This window comes from Hyperoodon ampullatus, assembly GCF_949752795.1.
Source record: "Hyperoodon ampullatus genome assembly, chromosome: 12".
Lineage (NCBI taxonomy): Eukaryota > Metazoa > Chordata > Mammalia > Artiodactyla > Ziphiidae > Hyperoodon > Hyperoodon ampullatus.
The window spans coordinates 82,195,485-82,222,776 of NC_136925.1; the positions used below are offsets into that span (position 1 = coordinate 82,195,485).

Consider the following 27,292-nt stretch of genomic DNA (forward strand, 5'->3'; position numbering starts at 1 on the left):
GTTCCTCTATCCCAGTTCTAAGGATGAACATACTTGCAGTGATTTAACAATTCTCTCTGTCCTCCATGTCTGGCTTACTGTTGCTCCCAGCACTCCAGCCCAGCGTCAGTGGGTCGTCGTGCTCGCAGTGGGCGGGGCTGGGAGTGCCTCTTGCAGAGCTGAGAACAGCAGTTAATTGGAGAATTCAAGACAAAATGCCCCCAATCCTGTAGGCAGTTGGTGGTCTGCATTTGACCAGACCAGGGCTTCAAAATGGGTGGACCCTTTGGCTCCTGTCCCTTCCCCTGTCTTCTTTTTCCTGTGTTGTCCCCCAGCCCTCCTCGGCATGTGACTTTCTCCTTAATCCTCTGTGTCTGGCGCTCTTTCCCTCTCTTTCGTCTGTGTCTTCCCTACTGTTTCTCCTTACAGCCTTTTCAATTCCTTTTTCCTTCCTTAATTTTCCCCACACAACCCTCTCTTTCCTAACTGGCTGCCATTTGGAATTGAGTTATAGGTTTTCAATATGTATTTCTTTCATTTTGTTGTTACGCTTCCTAATTTAAGCATTAGGTTTTGCTTCTTCGGCATGTTTCTCTTTCACAGCCAATCAACGTATCTTCCAACTAAAGTAACTTGACTGAAGGAGGGGGCTTTTCCTACCTGTGTTTCAGGAGGGGCTGAGCATCTGTCCTCAGATGTGACCCGGTCCTTTGAGGAAGAAGACAGAGCCGTGAATAATGCTGCCTCACCTCGGGGCTGACCGTCTTTCAGCTCCTTCAGTCTCTTATATTCTTGAAGGAACAGACAGAAGCAATTTAGTAGGTCATGTATCTGTGAGAGGAGAGTGAGAAAGGCAGAGAGTGAATTTAAAAACCTAGGGAAACCGAGACTACTTGTGTCTCCACTCTGAAGCAAGATGCTGTGTGAATTTGATGGAAATTTCTACGGGAAAATGTCTTTGAATCAAATCTCTCAAAGGTCATGGATGACAGGGCTTCACCAGCCAATAATCTGGCACAGCTATACTGAACCCCTTAGCATCAGACTCTCAGAATATTGCCTGCGGTGACCTGTGTCTTTTGCCTAAGTGCTTTAATAATGGCTACGTAAATGGTGAAAGTAAAACACGAAACTTAAGAACAAATCACATGTATAGTGAACTTGATAGTTTGTAAAGAGCTTTCACATTCGCATCTCAGTTTGGTCTCTACAACCTCACTGTAGAAAAGATAAAAGAAAAAAAATCACAAGCAAACAAACAAAACCTGCGTCTTGAATTGCTTAAGAAATTCACCCAAAGTCGCATGACTGGTGGATGGTTGAGCCAGAAGGCCGGACCTCCTGGCTGTCAGGACCATTTTAGCTTCTTTCTGTCCCTTTCTTCTCTGACCCCACCCACAGAAATGCTAGGAAGTGTCCAAGCTGTGCCACTGGAGTGACTATGGGAAAAGAACGTTGTGATGGAGAGGCGTTGTGATGGAGAGGGTCATCTCTTTGGAAACTGCATTCCCAAAGGATGCATTCCATGCCTTAATTTTGTAATGTCATTTCAGAGGCATATGTTTTTATTTGCCCTGGCTTTGCTATAAAACAAAGCATAGCATTTTCAGCAATCCTTGATGTGGTCATAATGAACCTATAAAGGACACAAGTTCTGCACTTAAACTTCCTTTAACAACACTTCCAGTGAGAGTCTTCTCATTGTGTTGAAGTAAACGTTTAAGGTAACCTCATCCTTTCTCTTTCTCAAAAAGGTACGGCCGAATGGTCATTTACTTAATATCCTGTTTCGGTGTTGGCGTTGCTGGTGTTGTGGTGGCATTTGCACCCAATTTCCCTGTGTTTGTGGTCTTCCGCTTCCTACAAGGCGTGTTTGGAAAGGGGACATGGATGACTTGCTACGTGATTGGTAAGACCTGGCTACGCCTCCTCGTCTGTTTGAGAACCAGGGTTAGGTGGGTGACAAGTGCCGCTGGTCAGCCTTCCTCCTGCGAGTGTGGTGAGGCTTCATTGCTGCAACGTTATTTCTGCAAATGGGAGGATGCAGGGACAAGATGCTGACTCTTTAGAAATTAAAGTTCCATCTTGTTTTGGGAACCAAATATGGACTCTCACCAAATACTGGGGTGAACCACTTTCTAGCACGGCCATACTGTTATCACATGGTTTCTTGCTTTGTTTTCTTCAAGATTAATCTTTAGAAAAACTTCAGTAGTTCCTTGAAACTTTTTTTTTGTTTTTTTTTGGCTGTGCCATGTGGATTGTGGGATCTTAGTTCCCTGACCAGGGATTGAATCCAGGCCCTCAGCAGTGAAAGCACAGAGTCCTAACCGCTGGACCACCAGTGAATTCCCCCTTGAAACATTTTTAAAGCATTTTCCATGTATTTCCGTGATACAGTTTGAGGTAACATTGCTGTGCTCTCAAATATTATTTCCTTAATTCTATTCCTTCCACACAAGTGGAGAACTTTTTTGCCGTGCAGGAGATATGACCTGAAAATGAGAAGTTCATTGGTAACCCTTTGCTATCTTCCATACCTAGAAAGTTGGACGTCTGAGTGTGAAGGAAAGAAAAACTTCTCTTTGCTCCTATTACTGGGGAAGGTCCTGGCTGCTACCTTTCCAGTAGTGTCTGGAATAGGCACCCACTCAAAGTCGTGGTGGATCTGTGACCAGGGAAATGTGAAACCTCCTCTTTGATTATCACCCCAGATCTGTGGGCTTTAACTCACTTCTGTTACTGCTGGACAACCCCTCTTTGGGGTGCCCACTTTGGGGGCCCTTTGAAGATCTTTTTGTGGGCGAGGAAGGAGAGAGAGAGCTGGGGGGACTGATGGTTGATGGCTGGAGTAGAAGGGATAACTTTGGACCATGAAGCGTTTTTAAGGAGACCCCAGTCTATGTGAGTTTTCCTAGTTGTGATCTTAGGGCAGCAATAAGGTAACATACGCCAGGATGATCAGAATGGAATTAGGGACAGATAGAAACAGATCAGCGGGAGGGGAGGGGAGGAAAGGATGCCAGCAGTAAAATTCCTCATGTGATTTTAAAAGAAATATCACACAAATGAAAGGTCCAGCACTGTGGAAAGAATTATCATTTGATAGAAACTATCTTGTGATAGTGAAAAATTTATCTGTAGAATCTAATGTTCCTGATGAATCACCTAAAGAGACTGTAATATGCAAATCTTTAAAGACTGTGATAAAATCTAGCCACTTGATTATATTTATGTTTTGATAATTACAATTACTTTTCAAAATAGTCATCGTCTAAGCTTTCGTAAAACCAGCACATATATTCTTTGTATACCCGGAAGGGTGCTGGGCTGGGTGTGTAGGAGGATAACACATGCTTGTTGATAATGCAGAGAAGAGGGGGAGAGGAAGGGACCTGAGCTGTCTGGGAAGCACATCCCCATCAGGTCAGTGCCTATGGAAGCTTCGGGATCTTTGAGAGTCCTGTATAGTATTCTAGCGATGCTGATGGATAGATGTCACAGGTGTAACGTCTCTGTTTGTTTGTTTGTTTTGGAGCTGATCTTGAGCTTCCCTAACCTCTCTGTTTGTTTTCCTTCAGTGACAGAAATAGTAGGTTCAAAACAAAGGAGGATTGTGGGAATAGTGATTCAAATGTTCTTCACCCTTGGAATCATAATTCTCCCTGGAATTGCCTACTTTATCCCCAACTGGCAAGGGATCCAGCTAGCCATCACACTGCCTAACTTCCTCTTCCTCCTTTATTACTGGTAATGTGGTTTTGGTCATTATCAAATTTATTCTTATTCCACAGAAATGTAGAATCTATGCTTCCAAACCAACATGAAAATGAAGGCGAGATTTTCTAACATCTCCAGAATGGCTATGGGCTTTGCGAATTTCCAGAGCTTTTTTATTGGTTTTTGACTAATAGTTACTATTAAATTAATAAAATTGAAAAACACCTTTAAAATAGAGTATTAATTATGTTTTATTATTTTTTAATATTTTTATGAAAACTACAAGGCAACAAACCATATCTGCCAGTATTTCAACATGCAGTTTAAATCCAATGAACAAGATTTGCTTCTCTGTATGTTTTATTAAGCAAATTAATGTGACTCAGGAATTCTCAGGGGAATAAGAAAATGTTAAGAGAATCAGAAAATCAAGTTGTCAGAAAGCTACAGGTGTATGCATTTTTTTCTTATTAGAATGAACATATTTTAATCATCCTCTAATTTAATTTTAATGTATGAGCAAGCCAGTTTACGTAAATTGGGTTCTTAACCTTTTCCTAAATGTTCATTAAATCCCAGTTTTTTTCATCTTTGTAATTGAGGACTGTATATTCTAAGACAGCCTTCTTGCAAGAGCAATGTAATATTGATTATTTTTATCATGAGCAATGATTCAATTATCAAGTGAGCATTTTTTCCCGTCCGTTATAAACTTGCAAAGATAATCTGTGTTTCAAAGAGCCAGTTCTAAGCTCTCAGAATCTCTGAAACATGTATCTGATCGCAAGATCCATTTCGATAGAGCAATTCAAGTCATAAACTTTTAAGTTTTGAGATTCGCAGGCATAACTCAAAAAAGACTTCTTCTCACCAGGGTGGTTCCTGAATCTCCCCGCTGGCTGATTACTCGGAAGAAAGGAGATAAAGCATTAAAAATTCTGAGGAGCATTGCGAAATGCAATGGGAAATATCTCTCGCCAAATTACTCGGAGGTAATCTTACATATTACTAGTAACAAGTATTGTTAAAGTGGGTGAATTAATTTGTCACTTATGCACATATTATCAAATATATGACTAATCATTTTTACTTTGACTTTAAAAAAACTTTGGGAAGAATCATAAGGTGTATTAAAGAAGAAATAATTGTGAAGTTGTAATAGCATTATAATTGAGGTGAATTGGTCATTTAGTCCATATTTTAATAGTTGCACCAAGTTACTTGAATTACTATACTTATATAGTATATATAAATATATATAGTATATATTAATATACTATATATACTATACTATATACTATACTATACTATACTATACTATATTATATACTTACTATACTATCACCTATACTACTATAGGCCCCATAGTAATTCATCATTCATTCATCTTAATTGGACAAACTATAAATCTTTTCTTGACAGTTAATTTAAGTCTAAAGATTTGTCTTTCAGTTTAGTCTTGGAAGTATTATCTCTGCCAACCAGAGCTTGGGCAGTAATGTACTATTTCAACCTTTGGACTTACACACGCTGAATAGTCTGCCCTCCCTCCCTCCCTTCCTCCCGTCTTTCCTTCCTCCAGCAAAGGCTTTTTGGGTGCCTCTGTGTCACTGCATTAAGAGAAAAGGGGGTGGTGTATTAAAAGCTCATTCTTGTCTTTTCAAAGATTTGATATGCAGCCGAAGACATATACGAGTATTTGAAGCAACGCCTGAATAATTAGAGAATAACATATAAAAAAGATATGATTTTTGCTTTAGCTGCAAAGACTAAGTGAATGCAGAATAACAGAGGATTATGATAAAAGGAATATTTAATAATAATTTTTTTAATTTATTAAATTTATTTATTTTTGGCTGAGTTCGGTCTTCGTTGTTGCGCGTGGGCTTCTCTAGTTGCGGCGAGCAGGGCTGCTCTTTGTTGCAGTGCCCGGGCTTCTCATTGTGGTGGCTTCTCTTGTTGTGGAGCATGGGCTCTAGGCACGCAGGCTTCAGTAGTTGTGGCGTGTGGGCTCAGTAGTTGTGGCTCGCGGGCTCTAGAGCGCAAGCTCAGTAGTTGTGGCGCATGGGCTTAGTTGCTCCGTGACATGTGGGATCTTCCCAGACCAGGGATCGAACCTGTGTCCCCTGCATTGGCAGGCCGATTCTTAACCACCGCAACACCAGGGAAGTCCATAAGAGGAATTTTTAAATGTTTAATATTAATATTGCTAACATTGTTTTCTTTTGTAGCATTCAGTTTGTTTTGCTAGAAACGTTCTGATAAAAATGGGTTTGTGGGTTGTATTGTCAACTCCCCAGCTTCCTAGCTCCCAGAACCTGGTCGGTTATATTCGGATTTCTACCTTCTTCTTTCACTCTTACATTAAGTGACAAGCAGTAGGCTCTGTGTTTACAAAGGCTTCAACTGACCAATTGTCACTGTTGGAAGTACATTAATGATTTACCTTGAAGTTTACAGGTCATAAAATATATGGTAAAGATAAAACGTGATCTGTTCTAACCATGAAGACTAGTTGATCCTTGTCATTCTTTGACTGAGAACATTTGAGCTGTGCTTCTAGGGAAAATAATATCCCACTGCCCTCTCAGCTTGCTCTGGTCACACAAGCCATTGGTCTGCACAGCTGGATCAAATGAATGATACTTTGTACTCAGTTTTAATGGCCAAATGAGTATTTTTGCTATTCATTCATCAGTATCCTGAAGACATTGCATGTAGTCCCAGAGTTAAGCATGTGTAAGATCTAAATCAAGGTTTTAAGAGTATAGAAAACATAGTGTGTGCTGATTGCTTATGAAAGAAGATGCTGCGTTAACCAGGCACATTGTGTGTTTTCATGAGTGTTGCTGAGAGGCCAGAGGACGATTCCCAAAATAGCTGCTATTCCACATCCTATGAGTGTCCAGTCCAACACCCACTGACCCGCTTCGAATTCATGAGCAAGATAGAGATCATTTCAGCAGGGAAGTACTTAAATGCTCTGCATCGTTGTGATTGTAAAAGATCGGGAACTATGGATCCGATGGCTTCCAAGACACTTGAACTCTAGTTTTGAGCAGTTAGATGATCTCCATTTGAAAGTCAGGTTTGATCAGACTTCCGTTTCTCCAGGACTTCAGTTACTCTAGGATCCTAGCTACCACTGTAGCCGTAGGATCCTAGTGATAGGTGTTGTGATAGGTTGATAAGCCTCTTCGGTCTTTTTTAATCTATAGGTTTTCTTTTTCTAGCAACTTTTTCTAGCAACTTTGGTGGAGAATGCTACGGGGTTTTCTCTCTGTTGAGTCTTCTGAAGTCTAAATTTCACTGATTACATCTCTTCAGATCCTTTAACATGACCCTCTGTCTTGTATTGCCTGTGATGGAATACAACTAAATATAACTAAATTAGTAGTTAGATCTAGAGTTAAGCAAGTTCAGGTTTGTCATTTTGGGCAAGACTACTTCATAAGTGGCTTTGTACATTTCCATTAAGAGACACCTAGTATCTCTGTGCCTCTCTATTCTTTTGTGATGTTAACTGCCACTGATAATCATTGCCTGTATTTATTCATTCATCAGAGATTGCAAATTGACAATATTCACATTTTGTCATTATTTCTTCATCTGTTACTGGAATACTTATATAAAGACTAACTTATCCCATCAACTGAGATGACTCTCAGATACAGTTCCTATAGGAAAGGCAGGATATAGGCATAATTCTTTCTTTTCAAATTAGCAAATTGGTTGCCTGCATTCTCGAAGTGATCAATGCATTGTGGGCTATGGGTTTTTTAAGCCTCATTATGACCTCCTGGATTTATACATACTGTGTATGTTTCAGTCTTCTGCAGTTATTGTTATCATCCTACTGATGCTCAAATTGCCCCCGTCTTTGGACAGACGAGGCTCATCTTTGCTGGTTCCTGAGCCCCTCTGCCACAGCTCTAGTAGTTTCTGAATGCTTCCTTGCTCATTAGCATGACAAGATTTTCCAGGCTTGTCTTGTAAGTTCCAGTCTCATGCTTGTAATCACCTGCTTCTCAATGGGGGCTTCAGTTTTTGAAATAAATGTCTTCAAACTGACCCTGTCCATCTCCAGCCTTTAAAAATTGTACCACCTAAGTAGAAAGGCAAAGTATTGTCTTTAAAAAGAGAAAGAATTTTAAAACGTAAAGACGTTTAAAACACCTTGCTAATAGCTGAATTCAGTCAAATTATAGGCCAAACCATAGTTTTCTATTTCAGAGATATTAATGTTTCCACGAAGCATGATTATGTGCAAAATCCCTCTTTGAATACTCAGAAATACTGGTAGGTAGTGCAGGCATTTGACTTGAACTCCAGCACCAGCACCAAGGCAGAATCCTATTATAGTTTTGGGGGTAATGCTATCAATTACTCCTATTTTGGCAACTCAAGGAACTATTGCCCATGTCAACAGTAGGACCACCAGGAAACCTTATGGTTACGCAGTCACCTCACACCTTCAGAAACCCTCCGTTGCCTTAGCTGGTATCCCTGCTCTCTGGATATGATAACATCAAGGCACCCATGCCCAAGGCTGGTTGCCCAATGCTCTCCTTACACTTTTCACGGAACCTCTCTTTGGTAAATCCTGACTTTTGGAAGAAGTCATTACCATGTAAATGACCTCATCCCCCAAGACCTCTCCAATTCCCACCTCTTCCTAGGGGTGCACATCCTAGGTTGCAGTGAAGCTAGAATGAATTAGAAAGAACCTGCTTGGTAGCAAAGCAGCCCTAGGAGATCTGGCAGCTGTACCCTCCTCTCGTCACAATAGCCTCAGCCACCTCCCAACACCAGCCTGTTCCATCACTGACACCAGAGGTCCTGGTCTATTTTAGGTCCGAGAAGCAGAAGCGGTGGGGGCGGGTACCGTTCAGAGCAGAAGCTGTAAAGGCATCATGAGCTTCTGACAGCTCTTTTGCCCTTTCCTTCGGCTACAAGAACAGCACATCCCAAACTGGAGCTGTTCCTTCAGCGTGGGTCCACAATGAGAAGAGTTTCAACTAGGAACAGAGCTATAGCAGCTGACCTACAGCTGAGACATGGAATGTGGCCAAGAAATCATTGTTGCCCCTGTAAACTACAGTCTGCTAAAGGTGTCTCCGTAAGCTACAGAGATTTGAGGGTGTTTGTTTTTGCAGCCAAAGCTAACTCATGTAGCTGATAGTAATAGTACTGGTTCAGTTGCCAAAGTAGGGTTGGGTGATCCAACACGTTTTTTTGCTATCTAGATGACACCGGATTGTGGTAGATTAGATTATTGTTTGAAAGAGTCCCATCTTCCCCCTCGTTTCCAATGAATGAAGATACTTCCTGGCTCCGCTGATGCAGGGCAGAGCAGTGTAACCTGCTTTGGCCTCATGATGGCTGAAGTGTACGGCCTGCCCTGCGACTTCGGGCTTGGCCGTTCGGGTTGCTTTGGCCGATGGTAGGTGACCAGATGTGATGCAGTAGAGTCATGAAATGTGCTTGGGCTTGATCTCTGGGCTTCAGCCAGCACTGTGAGAAGACTACTTCCAGGTTCTCCTACTGACCACATAGAAGGCTAAGAGACATTTGGAGGAAAGCTGCTCTAGCAAAGTCTCCCCAAACCTAGGTCAGCAGTCTCCCAGCCAGCCCACCGATGTGTGAGCTCAATGAATGCTTATTCTTTTATGCCACTATGCTTGTTACAGTGCATTATTTATCAAAAGTCAACTGATATCCTGATTAAATAGCCCTTGTCACTTACTGACCTGGATTATACAACTACACAGGTAGTAACTCTGGCAGCAGTTTTGGTTTCATTTTTTTAAAAAAGGATTTTAAAGGCCCTTATCCTAAAGATCTCTCTCTCCCCCTCTTGTCTTCGTGTGGGATATGCTCATGGAAAATAGTAGGCTACAACTCTAGTTAACAAAGAGGCTCTAATACTACCGAACTGAATATGTCCATATTTGTTGGTGATATTGTTATGCTCTGTTGACTCAAAAACCTGTAAGGCTTGATGGTAATTTCCTTACTTTTATGATATGCTTATATAGTTCATTGTTCATAGCTAATCACAGTTTATTGAAATGTCAGTAGTAGATGTTATGCTGATAATCATTCATGCATAAACACACTCATGGGCAGTTCCCATGGTAACATGTTTGGGTGACATCAAGAGCTGATACTCGAGCTTTCTGATTGCAAAGGGAACATCATCAATATCAATGATCCCACTCTGATATATTTCCAAAATTGAATATATTAAAACCTCATTAAAAAGTGTCAGGCTAATTTTTAGGTTACCTTAGTTACCAGAGAGACTTCCAACTCTTAATAGCTGCCATATTTCCTATATTTTAATGAACCGTCACAGAAGCATCAATATTGCTCCGGAGAGGGACTGTCCAGCTTTGGGGATGTCTGTTTCTGACATTTCCTTTCCAAAGGGGATTTTTATAAACATAAGTTTTGTTCTTCCAAAAGAGAAACCACACCATGATTCTGGCTGTCATGAAGCCCATGTGAGTTGTGTGGTATTTTCGTCCAGTTGTGCTGTCTTTGTTAGTTTTTGTGTTTAATTATTATCTCAGACTTGAAACTTAAAAACTCTCCCATATAGAATGTAAGTGATAGATATATGCTTGTTCACACTGTAAGATTCTTTCAACTTTGGTATATGTTTGAAAATTTTCATAATAAAATGTTGGGAAAAAAAAAAAAAACTCTCCCATAGAATTCATTTCAAAAGATCCAGAGAAAGTAATTTAGGCCCAAGCGGTGACCGTGTCAAGAGTGGGAAAGGTGTGAGTCTAGAAAATAGTAAAAGACAGTGGGAAAAAAAGTCTCTGGAAACTTAAACTTGTACATTACTTTCCCTTAACAGAAGTAAATCTTCATTCTTTGACTTCACACAGAATAAATGATTCCAGTTCTACCAGCAAAGCCGTCATCCTTAACATGACATGTTAAAATGATTACTGTAACATGCATGCCACCACATTAGCTTTAATTTAGAATATTCTTGAATGCATAAAAAAAAGTCAGGACACTTCATATACTAAACATAAAATGGACCTTTGGAGCTGAGAAATAATTTAATAGTACTCTAGTTAAATCCATTTTTGGAAATAGCTTGAGTTCTATAAATGGGCTATGTTTCAATTCTAATTAGTTCCCATGTCTTTAACTTTTTGAATATAAGACAATATTGCATGAATAGGGAAAAATGTTTATGCTACCATTTAAAAAGCCATAAAAACAGCAGTGAAGGACTGTTGAATCCAGAGCGAGTTCCTTTCCCGAGCTGGGTGATGAAATAGTAAGTTTCTTCCACTAAAGGAAATTTGGCCTAAAATCTTCCAGGTCGGTGGGCTCTCATTTCACCTGTACAAATCTTGAGGGAGAATGATCCAGAGCACCATATGGCTTTAATTGAGCTAGAAATCCAAGTGTCATCTCCCTTAAAGAATGAGATTACAGCCCTGGAGAGGGCAAGGCAGATTTTCAGGGCAGCTCCCCAAAGAGCAGCATTTTGAGTGAGGAACCCTGGGAGACAGGCTTTCTCTCCCCTTCCCTGAAACTGACCTTCCAGAGTCCCTCTTGAAATAACTGGGCTATATGCTCTTGCCACGGTCTTAAGGCTTGAGAAGTATACATCAGAACTGTGAAAGAAAAGCACTCAGCCTCAGTGTTACATACATATAAATAAATATATATGTAGATATAGTGATACCAGTCAGTCCTGGTGTCTGATGACATCTTTCTAACAAGTAATTGGATCTACAGAACCCAGGACAACTAATGGACTCAGATGGTGACCAGTAGGGTGACCAGTTGTCCTTGTTTGCCCAGGACTGGGAGGATTTCTAGGATACTGAAGTCTCAAAGCTAAACCTAAAGAAAGTCTCAGGCAAATGGGGGTGAGTTGGTCACCCTGTGACTAGGTCAGTCCTCACCTTCCCAGCTATGCTTAGAGGAGAATACCAAAGATGTATATTTTCTGGCTTCACAAACCCCTCCCAGCCCACTGGGACCCTGATCCCTATGAGAAGACAGTGGGATGCCTGGCCTGACTAGAGGATGGGACCTGGGATTTCCCGACGTCAGATGCAAGCTGCTGGGGCCCCCAGGTGCCTGCCAGGCTTCCTCTTTCTTCCTCAATCCCTAATTCCTTTAAAAAAAAAAGAAATTTTACAGCCTTTATTTTGAAGGTCTAACATGAAGTGATATTCCTTTGAAAAAAAACACACACTTTATTGATGTATGATTGACATGCAGAAAGCTGTACATATTTCATGTATACAACTTGCTCAATCCCCTGTTTCTACTATAGTTCTTAATCTGGACTTGAACCCTGGTTGTTCGACTGGGGCCCTGGCCCCCTGCGTACTTTCTGCCTGTTCTTTCTTTCAAAAGTGGGGTCCCACTGCTGATGTCTTTGCTCATCTGTTGTCATAGAGTTAGATGTTGCCCCTGCTGATAACTGCTGCCTGATCTTTCTGGAGACTGCGGCTGCTGAGAACCCGTCCTCCAGGTGGGTCCCATACGGGACAGCAGTGCTGGCCCACAGGAGACCCAGGTGTCCCCTCCCCCCACTGGCCTCTCTTGATGTACATTCTTGGTCCAGACACAGAGCCAAAGCACTTCCATTCACCTGGCCCGCTCTCCCTAAAGCTGAGATTCCAGCAAACACCTAGGCAAAATGGTGTTGGATTATGACACAAGGGGAAGAGTTCCAAGCTCTACATAGTGACATTTAGAGGCATGTCAACTCCTCATTCATTAGTTACAGGATCCGGGAACAATGGACTCCTCCCTTTTTCCATCTCAAAGTCTGATCCTTGCCCTTCAGAACAACAGCCCTCCTGTTTGAGCCCCAGCACCCCTGTGGTGATGCAGAGAAGCATTTGCCTTTTTCTGGCCTAGCCCATGCCCTGGTGGCATTACACACAAAACTAATTAAAATATAAAACAAAATGAATAAGCCGCACAGGCTTATTTTATTCTGTTAATATTGATTGCTCTTTTTTGTGAGAATAGTGAAAACGCCTACTTTAGTTATTTTAATTCTGGGTCTTTCTAACAGAATAAAAAGTGAGTTTGCTTTTGCTCTTGCTTTTTGAACACTTGCCAAGAGAATGGCCCTCTAACACCGTCTTTGAAACCTTCATATTCTATCGTGTGAGAGAGGAAGATAGCAGCTTCTTCCAGTGTTTTGTTCCTGTGCCACTTGGCCCACTCTTGTGTTTTTGGCAAAAGCAGTCTCTGCAGTCCAAATTGCTGTGCTTCCCTACTGTGAATAAATGAGAAAATACTAGCTCTTTGTGAAAGTGTTCTGTGCTTTGGAGGCCATGATGGTTACAACTTCCAGAACCCTGCACATCCAACTCCCTGGCAGGAATTCCCGGGCATTATTCCTAATTCAGAGCTGCTGTTGCTATGTCAGTGCTGCTTGCTAGATCTCCAGTCCATTAGGAAAACTGCCTTTTTTCAAGAAATAATCCTAAGAAAAGAGATGCAGCCTGGGTGAAATTGTTTCAATTCTCCAGGGCTAGGTTGATTGTTGGAGTATACAGACATGCTCCTTTGATGTAGGTAAACATGAGAAAATTGTGCTAAATAGTAACAGAGAAAACACACCGGGATCTATTCGCTTCCATCCCTAGAGGTTCCCCCCAGGTAGATGGTATAAAAGGAATCAGGTGCTAGATTTTCAAGGGCTAAATCTTCCCTTCCCTGGAAAAAATAAAAATTAAGATCCATCTAACAGATGGCTGGATGAAGAACATCCAGGTTGTGTTGCAATAGCAACACTTCTTCATGTGGATACAGATATGAACGGGACCAAGCCCATGCAATCCAGGGATGGCTAGATTTCTTGGTTTAGAACAAATAATATGGGTCTGTGCTGTTTTAATTTTTCTTTGAATCTGGCACTATTGGAGGGAAGTATAATTTAATGTACAGAAAGGGGACCTGATCGAGAGGAAGCCTTCCTTCTTCAAATAGTGAATGTACCTTTCTTAAGGTGGCTGAATAAAGGAAGCTTTAAAGAGTGAAGAAGTCCTTATATCCTTCCCAGGAAGAGGACTTGGGGAATGTTGGGGTAAATGGCCTGAACCAAGGACACTCTTATGCTAGAAAAGCAGATCTTTGTTACCATCCCTAGGAATGGGCATGGAAGAAGTCCTTATATCCTTCCCAGGAAAAGGACTTGGGGAATGTTGGGGTAAATGGCCTGAACCAAGGACACTCTTATGCTAGAAAAGCAGATCTTTGTTACCAGCCCTAGGAATGGGCATGGAGGGTGACCAAAGAAGAATGTTCCGGCTAACACACTCCTGCCTCGCAGCATCTGTGACCTCAGCCCCAGAGTCGATGGAAGAATCATGTGGCAGTCTGTCCCAGGGGGCCACAGATCCTTGGGGACCATCAAGTTACTGCAAAAGTCCACAAACCATTTGCAGCCAAGTCTTGTCTGTAGAATGAATGAATACATCTTGGATGAATATATACTATTATTTCAGATGAAGGTAGATGCCGTTGTGATGAATAATGACTAATGAATTGAAAGGTGTTAAGTTCGTAGTAAATTTGTGTTATGTTGTCGTCTCAGTGAACAGAATTAAAAGCACAATTCCTATCATGTGGGCAACCATTAAATTCTGTGACATTAACCAGAAGTCCTCATACTCAATTAGGACAAGAGTCACTGATCAGTAAGCACAAACAGGATTCGTGTCCATCAGTTGGACGACTGTTCCCTGAGCTCTCAGAGTTCAAGTTATATGAAGTTCTCAGAAAAAGCCGAAGGACCCCACAGAGTCTTGATAAACAGAATTCTTGACAACTTCCGAGATTCGTTCAGTTTTTTTGAATTCAATAAAATAAACTCAAGTTCATTATATTCTGCTCTTTCACTGACCTTAAGGACAGGTTCTTCCTTTGAAGTGGCGAGAGTTGAGCCGCTTGGTGTACAACTGTCTTACTGTCTCTCAAAGGTGGATCCTTGTGTTCTTTCTTGTTTATGTTGCAGAGCCAATACACCACTAACAGTTTAGATCTTGAGGGAGACTGAGGAAGGCTTGCTGAATGAATACTCAGCACGATTATTTCTATGACACCAAGAATGATAGAGATTAAGTACTTACCGCATGTGTTGATCACTAGTGGAGTCTCCAGGCTTAAATACTTCTCTTTGAAACCCGACGTGGACAGATTTTACCAAAGACAGTTCAAGTATTCACTCTGCAATTCATAACCGTTAACATGCTGTATTTATACAGGCTGATCTAAAATTAGCAGGGGACAGATTTGATGGCAATTGAGTAAAACATGGGCTCCACGCCATGTAGTGTTCTTCCCACAGTTCTGTAAACTATATGGTACAGTTGGTTGTCTAAAAACAACTGGCCTGTAAAGTTCAGTTATTATTAATTAATTACTGCATTGAAAATAATTTTCACCTTGCACACTGAATCATGGAATATTTTATCTGGTCACCACATGTTTAGAAAAACCATTTCAATGTAATTGACATGAGGTTGTCCCACAAACTGACACACAACGCAGCAGGAATTCATCTTCATTTGTTCACCCATTTACTCAGCAAATAGTTACAGAACACTAGGTTCAAAACATCTAGTTTTAAACAACCTCTGTGCAATAGTCACTTTCCAAAATGCCTCCCAACATGCATTCAAGGTGCCTTACATTTTCTCTAATTCTGTATGGTTGGTTTTCTTTCTTTCTTTTTTGAGCTGTTTTCAGGTCCCCTCTCTAATCGTTCCTTACCTATTCAAATATACTCAGTTTCATCATATAGATAAGTTGAATACAACTAAATATAAATTCTTCCTCTCATTTAAAGCAGAAGAACAGCTTAAATCTCAAGTGTAGAGTTTGGAAACCATATCAGTGTGTTTTAATTTTGATGGCACTTGTCTACGGAAGGGTATTCTAATTGGATCTCAGTTAGTACATCTGTTAAGGATGGAAACTCACCTATGTATTTGTTGGAATATAATGAAGCAAGTCACATTTCAAAGTTAGAGTAGAGAGTGAATGCAGTATAACATTACTACACATCACTGTGGTCCAGAGTGAAGCCATGAGACTGAACAGGCTTCACCGTCAAAAACCTCCAGAGTCAGAATTCCAGGGATGGCTGAGTAATATAGCACAGGGAGATCAGATCGGTGCTTTGTGACCGCCTGGAGGGGTGGGATAGGGAGGGTGGGAGGGAGGGAGACGCAAGAGGGAAGGGATATGGGAACAGATGTATGTGTATAACTGATTCACTCTGTTATAAAGCAGAAACTAACACACCATTGTGAAGCAATTATACTCCAATAAAGTTGTAAAAAAAAAAAAAAGAATTCCAGGGATGGTGTGTACCACCCACTCGTGGCTTGTACTTAAAAGCATCTCATCCCTCTCTAAAGATGGTTCTGCCTGAACAATAAAGTACATGCCAATGGACAATAAGTAACTGTATGCAGAAAAATATTTTGCAAATCAAGAAACAGAGAAGCGAGAAGCTTGCAAATTCTAGAACTCACCAAGGACTACGATACTTATTGGGGTGCGTGTCAACTGCTTTTTTAGCAGTTCAGCTGTACTTGACTTTCTTTGGAAAATTTCTCAGCTTTCCCCAATGCATGTAAATAAACATGAAACTAAGGGCTTTCTGAGGTGCAGAAGTAAGGCAAAATTTGAATAGTTGGCAAGTCTGGAAGCACTGAAAGCAGAGGAAGTTCCAAGATGACCTCTAAGTAGCTCTGTAGGAGGTGGTTTGGGTGACTGTAATTTTTCTTTGAGCACAGAGTTGAGTAAAGCCTGTCTCTCTGCACGCGCTACAGCCATCGTTGGGCTGTGCAGGCCCCTCTCATGTTTGTTTGATTTGATTTTCCCTTCCTCCACTCTCCCCACTCTGCCCTCAACAGGTCCCCAATTGAATGTGCTTGATTTATGCCCTTTGTTATTGATGTGTCCTTATAAACCAGAGCTTGTGGTATGTGTGGGTTTAGGTGACATAAATGGCATTGTGCTGCTCTAGATCTTGTTTCATTTCTTACTTTTTCATGGAGCAATGTTTTTTTGTGTTTTTTGTTTGTTTGTTTGTTTGTTTTTGCGGTACGCGGGCCTCTCACTGCTGTGGCCTCTCCCGTTGCGGACCACAGGCTCCAGACGCACAGGCTCAGCGGCCATGGCTCACGGGCTCAGCTGCTCCGCGGCATGTGGGATCTTCCCAGACCAGGGCACGAACCCGTGTCCCCTGAATCGGCAGGTGGACTCTCAACCACTGTGCCACTAGGGAAGCCCTGGAGCAATGTTTTAAAGGTCTCCCTGTGTTGCCCACACATGAGTGCTGCGTGGTTTTCGTCAGTACCTCCTGCTGTATTTCACATCTCCATCCTCCAAACCTGGGCTGCCTCCAGTCGTCCTGTTAAATGTTTCCATACATGTCCTCTTTGTTTATCCATTCTCTGTATAATAGTTTGCATCTGCTAGTTCCAAACTCCTAACCCATCCCCGCTAACCCCTGCCCCTTGGCAACCACAGTTCTGTTCTCTATGTCTGTGAGTCTGTTTCTGTTTCGTAGATAAGTTTATTTGTGTCATATTTTAGATTCCACATATAAGTGATAGCATATGGTATTTGTCTTTCTCTGTCTGACTTACTTCACTTAGTATGATCATCTCTAGGTCCATCCATGTTGCTGCAAATGACATTATTTCATTCTTTTTTTTCTGTTGAGTAGTATTCCATTGCATATATATATACCACATCTTCTTTATCCATTCATCTGTCAGTGGACATTTAGGTTGCTTCCGTGTCTTGGCTATTGTAAATAGTGCTGTTATGAACATTGGGATGCATGTATCTTTTTGAATTAGAGTTTTTTCTGAATATATACCCAGGAGTGGGATTGCTGGATCTTATGGCAACTCTATTTTTAGTTTTTGAGGAACCTTCATACTGTTCTCCATAGTGGCTGTATCAATTTATGTTCCCACCAACAGTGTAGGAGGGTTCCCTTTTCTCATACATGTCCCCTTTGGACATTTGGGAGGTTTCCCGTGGAGTATAATGCCTAGAAGTGGAACGACTGGGTCCTGGGATGCATGCAAGTTTAGTGCCCTAAATAATGCCAGATTGCTTTCTGTGTACACCCATTGAATGTCCTGTTTGCCCATGTACACATTTGGTACTTTCCAATTTTCTAATTTTGGCCAGCCTCCTGAGTGTTTTAGGTTGCACGTCTCTGGTTACCAGGGAGGCTCAGCACATCTTCGTGCATATTGCTTTGCTATTTGTGTTTCTCCTCTGTGGTTTGCCTTGCCATATCCTTGCCCACGTGTATGGAATTTTCTGGATTTGTTGGACTTATTGGATTGGATTTGTCCCCTTCAATTTATAGTATTGCCTTTTATATTCTAAACTTTACCCTGTTGTTGGTTTTAGACATTGCAAGTATGTTTCCCTCAATGTTTTAGCTACCCATTAACTTTGCCTATTTTTTGTTTCATTGACCAAAAATTCTTAAATCCTTAATTGATTTGATACAGTCAGATCAGTATGTTTTCACCTATTGACTGTTGTCTGGGTTTTGTTTAAGAAATCTTCTTCTGTACCCGAAGGCCACAGACACTCTCCTATTAGCTTATGGCTCCGTCACATTCAGGCCTGAATCCATCTGCCTTGTTCCCTCAATGCCACTGCGAAGCAGGGATCCACCTTTATCGGTCTCAGTACTGAGCTGGTTTTCTGAGCACCAGCTAATAAGCGATGCATCATTTATTAAGTTCCCACTTCTGAGTCTAAATTAGTTTACAGCCTAAAACCTGTCTGCTATGTTTAAGGAACCCAACAACTCGTAACTTATATATGTGCTCCTGGGCTTCAGATCGGGGCTAAGATGCAGGCGCCTCGCCAGGGTTATCAATGAATGTCCCACACCTGTGAAGCTCCATGTGGCTGGAGATACATGAACCAGATAATGAACCAGATCTCTTAGACCTCAGATTCGTATACAACCAGCAGACAATCATGTTCACGCTCTTGGCCTTAAAAGATAAATACACGTTTGTTAGCAAATGCCCAAATATCAATACTTATCCTCTAAAACACGCTTTCTGATTCTGGACTTCGCTATCTAACTGCCCATCACTGAAATGAAGGAGAAATACTCTTCAAAGCCAGAACATCAGTCATGCAAAAGCAGAAGGGATATGAATGTCCCCCCAAGATACTCAAGTATTTCTTTAAAAAATGAGGATTGTCTCTGGGAGAATGATGCCTGCTGTCCATACCTCTCAAGAGGAGGTGACAGCGTATGAACATACTTCATCAGTGTAGAATGTGACCATGATTTTCAGACCCACCAACACCTTCCTTAGGTGTACTTGGGGGCTCAAATGGGACTTGTTAACTGTTCCATTCCCTGGGCAGTGACATAAGCTCTTAGTCACAAGGTTTCAATGGGATGGCAGGTCTACCCAGGGCTCCCTCTGCTTCTGTGTTACAGTTTTATGATTTATTTCAGTGATAAATTAATTAGTGCCTGTTGATTGAAAAAGCAGTAGAAATAATCCTCATTTCTTTTTAGGAGTTTTAAAGGTGGATTTTATCAAAAGGACTTATCATTTATAAGAAGCAAACAAAATTTCATGAAAATTGCAATTTTCCCAAATTTAAGTTGAAGTCTTAGTTTAATTACTTCAAAATAGAAATATAATACTTAGCATAATAAATTCCTATGAAGAAGAGGGTATAGACCAGAGGGCTTTTTTGTAAACATGAGAAATCTATGGACTCTTTATTATTCAGGATAAGCCAGGTGTGCATGTAACAAACACTCCCCAAATCTCTGTAGATTAAAACCACAAAAGAGGGACTTCCCTGGTGGCGCCGTGGTTAAGAATCCGCCTGCCAATGCAGGGGACACAGGTTCAAGCCCTGGTCCGGGAAGATCCCACATGCCACGGTGCAACTAACCCCAGGCACCACAACTACTGAGCCTGCGCTCTAGAGCCCATGAGCCAGGACTACTGAGCCCACGTGCCACAACTACTAAAGCCCATGTGCCTAGAGCCTGTGCCCTGCAACAAGAGAAGCCACCACAATGAGAAGCTCGCGCACCGCAACGAAGAGTGGCCCCCCGCTGGCCACAACTAGAGAAAGCCGGGGTAGCAATGAAGCCCCGACACAGCCAAAAAAATAAATAAGTAAATAAAAATTTTAAAATAAATAAATAAAACCCACAAAAGATTAACTCCTGTCTGTGCCACGTGGATTCCCTGGGGGCTCCTCTCCTGGTCACAGGGTCCTCACTCTTTAATCCAGGCTGTCTTAGCAGCCACTGCCTGGACCATCGCAGAAAAGGGGGAGTTCTAGAGGGTCCTGCTTCAGCAATTAAATGCTCACAACTCCTTGGCAAATCTGGGGAGGGGGCCCCACTCAATCACGCAGGACCAAGCACTGCAATCCTATCACGTCCCTGTGACGGGCTGGGGAGGGAGGAGAGGAAACAAAAACATTTTTGGCAAACAGCGCTCGTGAGATGAGTACCACCATAGATCTCTTTTAAAAGAAAAAAAAATTAAGAATACAGAATTCAGTTTGAGAAACACTGACTTAGGAAGATACATGCTTTTGAATGCAAATGATTACTACAAAGTAGCCTTCGCCTTCACAACTGGTTAAAAAAAAATAATTTGGTCAAAGTGTAAACACAATTTCAAAAGTTCTTACTGAAAAATAGGAACTATGATGGCCCATTTCTCAGAGAAACCACAACTTCGGGGCATTGTGAGAGCAGAAAGAAGATGGTACCCAAGGCCCCCAAACTCTCGGAGCACATGTTTTTTTTGTTGTTGTTGTTTTGTTTTTTGCGGTATGTGGGCCTCTCACTCTTGTGGCCTCTCCCGTTGCGGAGCACAGGCTCTGGACGCGCAGACTCAGCGGCCATGGCTCATGGGCCCAGCCGCTCCACGACATGTGGGATCTTCCCAGACCGGGGCACAAACCCATGTCCCCTGCATCAGCAGGCGGACTCTCAACCACTGCGCCACCAGGGAAGCCCATTGGAGCACATGTTAAATAGAGGACAAGGAGGGACAGCCAGGCCTCTCCTCAGTCACAGCCAGCAGGCAGGGCCAGCTCCGCACAGGGATTTAGAGAAAACACCCTGAAAAGATGCCTGTGAACCTAGCTGACAGGGAACACCAGAGAGGACGCCAGGACCACTGCCAGCTTGCTGAGAGGCTGGTAAGAGCTGGACGAAGGAAAACAGGAGAGGGAGCCAGTCCCGGAGAAGAAGACCCACAGGAATACAGGAGGCAGCTGACCCAACCCGAGGGCGCTCTGAGAATACCATCCTGGACTCTCCCTATCACCGTGGCTGGGAGCACTTGTGCGATGGAACTGATGTCGCCCTGGCTGTCGTTGGCCTGTATGGAAAGGGCTGGCAACCCAGAGACAGGGTGGTAGTGCCTTATGCTCCAGGCCCAGGCAGAAAGACACCTGCCGGGGATCCTACTGGGCGAAGTTGCACTTTGGCTGGAATCCTGCAAACACCTGAAGCCCTGGAAAAGCTAGAGCTGGACGCGTGTGCAAGAGCTAACAGAGCCTAGTGGAAAACGTCCCCCGGCTAGTGAGGAGAAAGGCCTTCGTATGAATTTATAGGCTATTATTATCTGTGTTCTTATTAAAATAGTTGCTGAAGCATTCAGGAGACTGAAAAGAAATGATGATAAGAATGTGGATGGGTGGAGATGTGGTTTGGCTTTTATTTGTGACACAGCAGAGGATTTGTTTAGAAAAATCCTTGGCTAACTAGTTACTTACAGATACTCAATTTGCCTATTTAGAACTAAAAATTTGTGTATCTAGACATGTTCCTATGGTTTAAGACACTGGACATTCTTTTTTTAATTTATAATTCTTGGAGTTTTTTATTGAGATAAAATGACATAATATTAGTTATAGGTGTACAACATAATAATTTGATGTTTGGTGTATTGCAAAGTGATCACCACAGTAAGTCTAGTTAAGATCCATCACCAGACATGCTTAATACATTTTTTTCTTGTGATGAGAACTTTGAAGATTTGGTCAGGTAGCAACTTTCAAATATGCAGTATGGTATAATTAACTGTAGTCATCAGACTGTACATCATATCCCCTTGATTATTTTTTTTTTGGACATTCTTTATCATTTGATATTTAGAACTTTTCTGTTTCAGCAGCAATCAGTGACATTGATTGGTGCCATTGGGGAGTTCAATGACATGTTTAATCCCATCCACTCACATCAAGTTTTGGTGTCCGACCCCTGCCAAGTTCTGAGTCTTTAGGATTAGAGTTTTAGAACTGAGAATGCCATCTGTTTTTCCCTCTCTCCGTCATGTGCTTTAACACCTCTCCTCCCCCAAATCCTCGCAGATTTGTTTTTAAGAAACGACGAACTGTTCCACCACGTGACCCACAGCTGCAAGCCTTCAACCTTTGCTGGTATTAAGCCTGCACTTTGGATCCCTGGGGAACTCTAGAAAGATGCACTTTTGCTGTTCCAGGGAGCGAGCCCAGTCGTGGGATGGGAGGGGGACTCCCTCTTGGGCCAGACGCAATCTCTTGGAATAAATATCTCCTCTACAGAGCATCCTCACCAAAGAGCTGGCTGAGCCCAAAGTCCAATACAGGGACCACCAGCCATATGTGGCTGTGGAGCCCTGAAATGTGGCTGGTCTACACAGAGATGTGATGTGAGAGCTGCACCGTGGATTTCAAAGATTTAGTGTGATGTAAACACATCAACTATCTCATCAGTAATTTCACGTTGAGTACATGTTGAAATGATTGTACTGGGGATAGATCGGATCAAATGCAACATAGTCTTAAAATTAATTTTGCCTATTTCTTTTTACCTTTTTAATGTTGCTACTAGAAAATTTAAACTGACGTAGGTGACCCTATATTTTTATTGGACAGCGCTGGTCTAAGTGTCTGGAATTTGATTTTAACTATTTTAATAAGTGTCAAGATGATCATTTTGATTGTGAGCATTGCTTTACCATATGAACTCTGTATGGTAAATATTTTATCTACTCTTGTTTTAAAGTATAATGAGGTTTTTAAAATTTTTCAAGCCACTGTGGGTAATTTCGCAAATTCTCTTTTATGGATGCCAGGCAGCATTATTGCCACCTAGAAGCCAGCCAGCGTTCTATGATGTTAAACATTTGCTCCTGGACCTTCTGGTTCTGGCCTTCATCTGACTGATGGGGGTGTCCGTGAGGCAGTGGCGGATTGGTGTACCACAGCAGTCACTGTGCACTTCCCCCTGGCCTCACCCAAGCTCTCCAGCTCCTGATGCTTCTAGAAATGACCTATATAGGTCGTTGAACTTTGAGCGTGACTCCTGGTCCTCCAAATCAGTGAACCCCGAATCCTCAAGTAATATTTTGTTCACACAGACTTCTTAGAGGGTAAAAGGTTCTAGAGAACAGAGCATGTTGGGAATTTGTGACGACACTAAGTCAGTGTTAGATTCAAGAAGAGATGAATTACCCCTTCTCATCAGTGGCTTCACCTTTCCTTGTGAAATATGACAACTGTTGAAAAATCCACCCACTGAGATCAAGCAGGTGAAACTGCAAGGCTGGAAATGCAGCCACCTGATGCGATTCCCTCCCCTGCCGGCGCCAGAGCCTACTGATCAGCTGGGTTCTTCCACCTCAACCCGGGGGACTCATGTTCCGTCTTGGCCAAGAAGAATAAATACTAGGAGTCAGCAGGTGAGGCAGGACTTCGTGGACCATCTTCTCACACGAGCCTCCAGGGAGGTTGTTAAAATGCAGATTCTGATCCGAGGTAGGGCATCTTTAACAAGCTCCCTGGAGACCACACTGTGGACTCATGGACCACACTTTGAGCAACAAGATTCTCCAAGCGTCATTTACTTATGTTCACATTTGTGAAAAATTACCCTGCCTAAGGCCTGGGAGATCAACAGTGCCAGATGAACATTAAATATACCTGGTAAGCTTAAGAAAATCTAATAAAAAAGAAATCCATTCCTTTTTTTTAAAAAAGGCACAATGACAGTAGTCTTTACAAGGGGATTCATGTAGGACTACCTTGAAAAGAATCTCCCCACCTAGTGCATTGTAGTATAAGGTACAGTTTACTAACTGAAAAGATTTTTGAAAGTGCCAAGTGAATTATCGTCTGGAAGTAAAATATCTCTGAAATGTTGTAAAAATAATATTAATGTCAACCGCCTCCATTTTTGAGCACTCACTGTGCACCAGGCGTGTGTATTGCTGACCTTAAACAAAATTAACAGTAATTGTTATTTAGCAAAAATGAGTTTATTCGGGAATAGCAGAGGAATTACAGTTTGGGACACGCAAACTATGGCAATCCATAGCCCAGTCTGAGGAGACAAAGGGAAGGTTAGCTTTTATTAGGTTCTGGGAAGAAATTGGGGAGGGTCGTTTTGAACAAAAGTTCATTGGAGGATGAGAGTTTGGGGTTGTGACGGTTTCACATTGGTGGCGTTGATAGGCAGTTTGCTGTTACTGAGAGTTGTGGAAATCTTTCTTCCTCTGCTATGTAAGTTGAGGTGAGGTGTATGTGCTATTCGTATGCTACTGATGAGAGTTTAAATAATACATTGGTAAGAAAATGTTCCGACTAAAATACAGCATCTCTAGCCTGACCCTGGCTGGTTGTCTCTCTCTTTTTTAAAAAAATTATTTTGTATTGAAGTATAGTTGATGTACAATGTCATGTTAGTTTCAGGTGTACAGCAAAGTGATTCAGTTTTACATACACATGTACCTATTTTTTTCAGATTCTTTGCTTCTATAAGTTATTACAAAATATTGAGTATAGTTCCCTGTGTTATACAGTAGGTCCTTGTTGGTTATCTATTTTATACATAGTAGTGTATATATGTTAATCCCAATCTCCTAATTTATCCCTCCCTGCCTTTCCCCTTGGGTAACAAGTTTGTTTCTTGACCAGAAACCAATCCCATGTCAGGAGAGCTCTGAACACTATATTTATAACAGATTGTTATTTACAATGTCTTTCTCTTCCTTGGCAATTTAAATTAAAATGTCAACTTCAAGAAGTGTTTCAGAAAGTCACCAGAAAGAATTGTAAATAGAGCTGGATTAATCAAAAAAAGATGACTAAAGTATGCTTTTAACATCATTGTTGATGTAAAACAAAAGTCTTGGCAGAATTAAAAGACGCTTAAGAGCCAAATAGAGCAAGTAGCCGTTAGCTCAGTAAATGAGTGTCAGGACACCAGCGTGTACAGTTTACCTGTGAGCAACCCCGTTTCAACGAGTGTCGTTACTAGGTAACAAGACTCCAAACAGACAGACGTTGCCAGGAGCATTTCCCATCTTCCTTTGCTCCTAATGAAAGCAGGCAGACACCTCTTAGATGGATAAATGTGTGACAAAACACAATGCCAAGCTAGATACGAAAGATAACATTCTATATGGTGCCATTTATATGAAATTCTAGAAAGGCAAACTGTAATGACAAAACTGAGATGAGGGTTTGCCAGGGGCCAAAGCTGGGGGCAGGGAATTGACTGCAAAGAGACAGGAGGAAACTTTTGGGGGCGATGGAGATACTCCACATCATGATGGCAGCGGTGGTTATATACATTTGTATATACATTTGTCAAAATTCATTGAAATGTAACTTAAAATTGCTGAATTCTACTGGACATAAATTATATTTCAATAAAGCAGATTTTAAAATCTATCTATCTATCTATAATAACCTGACATAGCATTTCTATTCTTTTGTATCTGACTCAGACTATGCAAAATCTGGTAACGCTTTGGCAATAGAAAATAAGCATGATTTAATTTAAAAATATAGAGCTAGAAGTTGTTGTCAAAGAATAAGAGCTGCAACAGTTACTACACATGAGTTGCCAAGACTTTCCTGGATGAATTCCATCCGAGATACGGCTTTTAGTCTCTCAAGGTCTTTGGACACCCAGAAAGTGGGTCATCTTTCAGAATATCTGCGTCACTGTAGAGAGCGTGTTAGTAAATCAAAGACCAGCTGGATTTGTTCTTAAACCGGCAAAATACTTGCTTGGAAGCACTATTAATCCTTTCATTTACTGAATGGGGAAAATTGGTTTTATGGTCTCCATTACCTTCAGTTGCTATCAGCACTTCATATTCTGTTGGTGTAGGATATATACTAGGCATTAAACTTGTGCTTAGGAAAAGCAGAGATCATGTGACTGCTTGATTCTAATAAATGTTAAAAGTTTGAAATTAAGACTAATACTACATATTTTATGGAGTAAATTTGAGTAGTGAAACAATTATTTTCATTCTTTAATGCAAAATTATTTTGCCAAAAGTATTCAGTTATTATGCAAAAGCATTGTTCTGGACTGAGTTCTCCAGATAATTCTGCTTTCGGCAACAAGTAACAGAAAACCAACCTAAATGGGCTTAGACAGTAAGCACAGTTCCAGGCTCCTGGATCTGGGATTCTAGAGATAGAACAGCATCCAGGGTTGTTTAGACCTGGGTCTCCACACTGAGCCATGGTTTCCTCCCCTTCTCCACCCTCCACTCGGCTTCTCTCCTGGGGGTAGGATGGCTGCTAAGATCTATTTGAGCCCACCCTTTCCCCATTAATTCCCTGAGGGGAGAGAGAGAAGATTCCTCGGATGCCTCTGATTTACAGGCAATGAAGGACTTCCCCAGAAGCCCTTTTTCTCATTGGTTCAGATTTGGTCACATGTCTATCCCTCATTGGTTCAGAATGGGTCATGTGCCCAGTCACTGACATAAAGGATAGAATTATCCTTAGATGATCAGACATCCGCCTACAATTGGAAACAGCGTCAGCTTCCCTGACAACACGAATTGATGAAGTATGTGTGTGTGTGGGGGGGATGGTGTGGTGGGGGGGTTCTACTAAGAAAAAGAAAGGGAGAGTGATACTGAGTCAATGACAAAAAAAGGTGCATAATGTCTAATTTAAATCCATCGCTTTAAAAGTGAGTTATCTTTTCTTGCTACAAAAGTAATGTAGGTTTAAATTTTAATTTTAAGAGAATATTTATAGCCAAAAAGAAGAAAGTAAAAGCCACCTTAATCCCACTACCTCTGAGAGCCATTAATGATATGATACAAGCATACTTTTAACCAATAAAATAAATATTATACTCTGCACACTGCAGACACAGTACAGCATAATGGTGAGCAATACAGACTCAGGTAGCAACTTCCTGGTTCAACTACTCCTTGTCTGTCTTTGTTGGGTTAACTACTTAGCTTTCCTGTGCCTAAACTTCTTCCTCCCTATAATGGAAATAACAGTACCTGTATAAGTTCATCCAGCACTAACCCTCTAGTTCAGAGGTTGGCAGTCTACCGCCTGCAGGCCAGACCTGGCTTGCTGCCTGTTTTGTAAATAAAATTTTATTGGAATCCAGCCACAGCCATCCATTTATATATCCACTTATGGCTGCTTTCACAGAGCAGTGGCACAGTTCAGTAGTTCCAGCAGAGACCTGATAACTCACACAACCAAAAGTACTTACTAT

At 41.6% G+C, this 27,292-nt stretch overlaps 1 protein-coding gene across 1 annotated transcript in view; it reads left to right on the forward strand.

Moving 5' to 3' along the window:
• SLC22A3 (solute carrier family 22 member 3) overlaps positions 1–27,292 on the forward strand; it is a gene marked incomplete at its 5' end in the record, with an annotated part of 81,659 nt that overhangs the window by 34,211 nt on the left and 20,156 nt on the right. Inside the window, 3 exons of the mRNA XM_079716070.1 lie at positions 1,734–1,888; positions 3,561–3,729; positions 4,574–4,691. Of these exons, the coding sequence (XP_079572196.1) occupies positions 1,734–1,888; positions 3,561–3,729; positions 4,574–4,691 (442 nt within the window). The remainder of the gene's footprint in view (positions 1–1,733; positions 1,889–3,560; positions 3,730–4,573; positions 4,692–27,292) is intronic.